The sequence below is a fragment of the Eleutherodactylus coqui genome, chromosome 1 (genome assembly GCF_035609145.1).
Source record: "Eleutherodactylus coqui strain aEleCoq1 chromosome 1, aEleCoq1.hap1, whole genome shotgun sequence".
Lineage (NCBI taxonomy): Eukaryota > Metazoa > Chordata > Amphibia > Anura > Eleutherodactylidae > Eleutherodactylus > Eleutherodactylus coqui.
The window spans coordinates 300,742,407-300,748,406 of NC_089837.1; the positions used below are offsets into that span (position 1 = coordinate 300,742,407).

The window sequence follows — 6,000 nt, forward strand, 5'->3', positions numbered from 1 at the left end:
GGTCAGATGTGGCCCTAAGAAGGACCGTTGGGGTTCTTCAAGACGAATATAACACCTAACACTGTCCCTATAGCAGCAGCATCACCAGCACTTTCCCTGATCTCTGTCAGAATGCATCTGTGGCGAGCCGCAGGTGGGGCAGATTTTAATACTCAGGTGTCATCTGATTTCCCCAGCCACTCACTGCAGGGGGGTGGTATAGGGCTGGAAGGTCACAGGAGGAAGTTGTAATGCCTTCCATGTCTTTCTATTGGCCAGAAAAGCGCGCTAATGTCTCAGAGATGAAAGTGAAAGTAACTCGAACATCGCGTGATGCTCGTCTCGAGTAACGAGCATCCCGAACACCCTAATACTCGAACGAGCATCAAGCTCGGACAAGTACGCTTGCTCATCTCTACTCACCACATAGTTCCAAACTGTTTCTGGTAGTGACATCAGCACAAAACCTGTGCATTTGGGGCTTCATGAAATGGATTTTCATAGTCAAACAGTCCAAGATCACTAATTGCAATGCCAAGTGTCAGCCGGAATGGTGTAAAGGACCCCACTACTGTACATTGGAGCAGTGGAAATGTGTTCTCAAGAGTAACATACTATTTTACAAACTTGTAGTTTGATGGATGGATGAATGTAGGTTTGGTCAGAATGCAACCTAATGGAATGCTCAGTCCAGCTCCAAATTTGGGTGGAAAAGAGATAGCGGTATAGGGTTGTTTTATTAGGGTTTGGGGTAGACCCCTTTTTTCCAGTGAATGGTAATACTAATGCCACAGCATAAAAAGATACGATACTCACTCTTCAGAGGGCAACAGCGCTGGATCATGAGAAATACATCACCCAACTCCCTGTCACGCCCCATAACAGCGCCATAACTTACCGGTAGTTAATGGTGCTGTGGGAACGGGCCCATTTCCCTTTAATATGGATTCCATTGATTAAGAATGCATCATTTGTTGTGCGCCATGATGGCAGACAGTGTTTATAACAGACAGGGAAGCATTACATGAAATGTTTCATGTCCGCACATCAAAATGACAGATGTCACAGATAACACCATGTTTTTCCTCTTGTGTTTTAATGTTTAAATGATGGATGGTTAAAACTTGATGTTACACCAATAACTTCAGTTCAATGTAATTACGTTGAACTGCAAAGAAAATAGCAAAGGCTCTTGTTATCGGTGCCATCCATGCCTCTGCACTCCGCTGATTTGGATATTGTACCACACCTTTTTCTACTGAACGTTTGGTCAGTTACAAGCTGACTGTATACATTGCATTCAGCACAGATCCATAAACATGCAGAACAAGAGTAGGGCTGTTTGTAAACATGAAGATAGGCCATCGCCTTTTAATGAAAGTCGTGGGATGTGGATTTGATGCGGATTCTGTGCACATTCTGTGGGAAATTCTGCAGCAAAGATCTGCCTTGTGAACATATCCTCAGGTTACATCCACACTATTTGCATCACTTCTGCAGCAAAATCTGCTTGGGAAGATATCCCAATGTATACCTCTAACAGAAGGCTTTGGAATAGGCCCCACAAGTGTTGCGGGATACGCCCTCGGATTTACGCCGCAGGAGTACCATGTTTAAAAACACAATAGTGCCTGCGAGTGATCGCAGATTTCCGTGGTCTCCAATAATATGCTATATTAATGGAGATCTCCTGCAGCGTAAAGCCACGGCAAATAGAATATGCCGCGATTTATTTCCCGCTGAGGAAATCTGCGGCGGAATTCCGCAAGTGAGCATTGGCAGGCAGAAAGCTATTAGGTTCAATAGAACCTAATAACTGCAGAATTCACAAACGGACGTCCGTTGTGGGAAATGCAGTAGAAATCCGTCCGTGGGCATTATCCCTTTGGTATATGTCACTCATTGACTCCAAGTGGAAAATAAAGTATACTGAATGGTATATATTTTGTGTTGGACCACTGCTGCACTTATGTCAAAGCATACTTCCGTGGCAAAGGCCAGAAAGCCATTCTTTTGGCCTCCATTGTGTGATTAGAGATCTATGGATATGTTTGATTCATAAGCTGGGTGCCTTTCCCAGGGTATACATCATACATAAGGCCGAAAAGCAGTGTGTTCAGAGCCTTACTTTTACATTGAAAGTGTGAAATTCACTGTAAAAATCCACGGCTTTTCCACAAGGTAATGTGAAAGTCCACAATATGTTTGTTTTCCCCCACAGACTTTTTCGGCTACATGTGAGTGGGTTTCTGACAACCATATCCACAGTTATTGTACTGTACATTGCTGAAATTCAGTAGTGTTTGAATGCAGCATAAGGACTTATTTAGCTGACCGTATATCGGCTCGGGTTTCACGCTGAGCCGATATACGGTGTCCTTGTCTACAGGGGGGGGCGGATGGAAGAGCCAGGAGCAGGAACTGAGCTCCCGCCCCCTCTCCGCCCCTCGCCACTATTTGCAATAGGAGGGGCGGGGCTAAGTACCAGGACTTAGCTCCGCCCCTGTCTCACCCCCTTCTATTGCAAATAGGGGCAAGGGGCGGAGAGGGGGTGGGAACTCAGTTCCTGCTCCTGGCTCTTCCATCCTCCCCTTCCTCCCCGCCTGCAGACAAGGACACTGTATACTGGCTCGGCGTGAAACCTGAGCCAATATACGGTCAACTAAATAAGCCCTAAGGGCTTATTCACAAAGAGCACATTTGTGCTGCGTATTACACGTGCAAAATTTACATAGCAAATAGAAGCCATTGATCGCAATGGGTTTATTCACATGAGCAGATTTTGATTGTGCAATTAATTTGCTTGTCTACAGCTTCTTTGATCATTTAATTTGATATTGATTTGGAGGCAAAATGAACAAAATAGTGTTCTTTTTACAGTTTTTGCCATGCAGAATAAATAGTGCGTTCAATTTATTGCACAGGTCGTTACAGATATGATGATACCAAATATGTGTTTTTTTGTCATTTTTTCTTATACAAAGAAGGGAAAGTGTGCAAAAAAGAATCAGTGTGTTACTGTTTTCTTGAACTAGAACCAAGCCTGATGTACAGAATAAAAACTGTCTGTTTTATATTCAAATTTAAGGTAAAAATAACAAAATAACTCAACAAATTAAGTTTGTCTGTTTACACCAAACCATTGTTGTTTGAACGAGCGAGCGATGTCAGAGTTCGCTCAGGCAGCCTGGTTATACCGGCACATACATCGTTGGCTCGTTCAACCAAGAAATCGTTCAGTTATTCACAATTACTGTATAAGTTAATGAGAACGACCTAACGATGGATATTTGATCTGAACGATTAGTGAACGGGCCAACGATGATTTTTATGCTGCATAAAACGAACGATGAACGAAGAGCGAACGATTTATCACTTGTTGTTCTATCGCTGGCTGTATTTACACTGAACGGTTACACTGTGCAACACAATGTTTGTAACAGATAAGCGGCTTATAGTAACTTTAATATGATATCCGTTTTTTTCTGCCACAAAAGGTTTTCCACTTATGGGGAATAATGTAATCCAAATGCCGTTATATAGTATTTTTTGGAAATATGCCTATACAATTAATCCAGTAGGCTCGCCATTAGGGGCTTATTCCGACGTACGTATATTGGCCTGGTTTTTACGCCCGGCCGATATACGCTGTCCTTCTCTGCAGGGGGAGGAGGCGGGCCGGGAGCAGTGCACTGAGCTTCCACCCCTTGCCATTATTTGAAATGGGAGGGGAGGGGCGGAGCTAAGTTCTGCCCTTTCCCATTGCAAATAGTGGCGAGGGGCAAAGAGAGGGTGGGAGCTCAGTGCACTGCTCCCATCCCAGCCCGCCTCCTTCCTCTGCAGAGAGACAGCGTATATCGGCCGGGCGTGAAAACCCGGCCAAAATACGCATGTCGGAATAAGCCCTAACCCTGCTTAATAAAAAGAATAAATAAAAAGAATAACAAAAGTGATTCTGCAACTATTTCACAATCGCTGTTACACACTGCATGCTGACTGAACACCATAAGGGTAGGTTTATGTAAAATACAGGGTATGTTTCCACATGGTATAAACACTGCAGATCATCCACCAGTAAGTTGTAATTAATGAACTGTGTTTACAAGTCATTGGTTAGACTAAATAAAAGAATCCAAATCATAAAACAAAAATGCATGTTTAGTATCGCTGCGTCCATAAAAGTCTGATCTATCAAAGCAACGCATTATTTACTCCACACGATGAACGTTTGCCAAAAAAATGCACTAAAAAGCCATCAAAAATTTGTATGTATTCCAAAATGATACTATTGCAAACTGCAGGACGTCCCACAAGCAATTAGCCCTCGCACAACTATGTGGACGGAAAAATAGAAAAGCTATTGCACGCAGAAAATAACTTTAAAAAAAATTAAATGTCTTTAAAAAAAATACAAGCAGTACAGCAAAAAAAACAAAAACACATGAGTTTGGTATCACAGTAATCATACTGACCCGTAGAATAAATTTATCAGGTCATTTTTGTTGCAGTTTGTTGGCCGTAGAAACAAGTGTAAATAGGTCTTAATGCACTTATGGTACATACTGCTATAAGGAGTGTTAACAAATACAATTATTGTATGTAGATAGAAATAGAAAATGTTGTTTCCTACTAAAATTAAAGTCTGGTTGAGCTATCACGTGACCCATTATATCTACAGCTGTGTAAAATAATATTTATGCATCTAATTAGCAGTACATTCTTACCTGGATATTCATTCAGACTTTTCTGTAATCCGTAGTCATTGGGTAAAAAGATCAAAAAGACAAGTATAAAAACTGACTGTAACAGAAGAAGTAGCCATGGCAGGCAACCTCTCAAGCTGGCCGAGTATCTTGGGGCCATTTTTAGGTGTCAAGAGAATACTAAATGTCTTTTTCCTCAGCCTGAGCTGGGACATGTGAGAAGGATGACTCTGATGGGTGTTAACCAAATGATACCATGCTGTCTTATCTCTTGCAGGCCGGGGAACTATCAGCGGGCATACTTTGTCAGCAACTTAGTTTTCAGAACATCTTGGAGAGATCAGTGAAAGAACTGCTATGTTTATCTATTAACCCTTTCCAATCCACTGTCTGACCTCTGAAGACATTCTGATTTAAGGCTGTACAGCTCCGATGTTGGGAGTCGTCCGTTGGGGTTCTCTTACTGTATACTGCCAGCCTCTCTGCTGTCGGAGCCTATCCAATGTGTCACCTCATGCAGTACTGGCTCTAGCCAGCATGTAGCGCTGTTGTTTAACGGCAGAAAAAAAGTAAGCCCCCTAGGAAAACCAGAATACAAATTGGATTGGAAAGGGTTAAGGATAATTAGTAGTTGTCTGCTTTATGGCTATTATTGTTTTCCAAAAGCTTAACATAGGTTAAAATTGGATATTTCTTAGACTATGAATTAAGATGTCTGTAAGTATTAGATAAAAAGCTTCCAAGTGGCAATACACATTGGGGCCATAACATGTATCACCTCTTCAGACAATTCAAGCCCGAACAGTTGGCAGTACAATTATATGGTTGTTCCCTCATCAGAATTAGGCCGCATGGGGCGGGGCGGATACCGCATGTGGGAGCGCACAGCTAAATCCGACCCTGTGCCCAGCCGGCATCTGCACGTACCTGTACATTCTTCTTCTTTTCTGCACTGCGGATGGTCCGCACGGCTCAGGTCAGTTCTTTTTCTCACGATCTAGATTTCAAACTTGCCATCAGTAAGCTCAGAGCTGCATGACATTTTCATGATAAACATACATGAGGGGGCAGTAATGATGACACCAGTTTTCGATCACATATCATACATTGCTTTTACAATAAACAGGACTTGACATTTCCATTACTATATTTGGTTATTGGCATAATCTTTACATCTTTGAATTCTCTGTGTATAGAGATGTGCCTAGCTTATTCCTAGATCATATCTGTGAGGGTAGATGAAATTACGTACCTTAGGCCCCTGGATTTATCCATGGACTTTACCCCGGCTTCTGAGCACGTGCCCGTCGCCAAACGG

General features: G+C 42.5%; 1 protein-coding gene across 1 annotated transcript in view; it reads right to left on the minus strand.

The window, feature by feature from the left end:
* Positions 1-4,906, minus strand: part of LOC136573390 (RH-like protein) — a 39,866-nt gene extending 34,960 nt beyond the window's left edge. Inside the window, exon 1 of the mRNA XM_066574686.1 lies at positions 4,704-4,906. Within this exon, the coding sequence (XP_066430783.1) occupies positions 4,704-4,842 (139 nt within the window). The 5' untranslated portion in view covers positions 4,843-4,906. The remainder of the gene's footprint in view (positions 1-4,703) is intronic.
* Between the last annotated feature and the right edge of the window lie 1,094 nt (positions 4,907-6,000).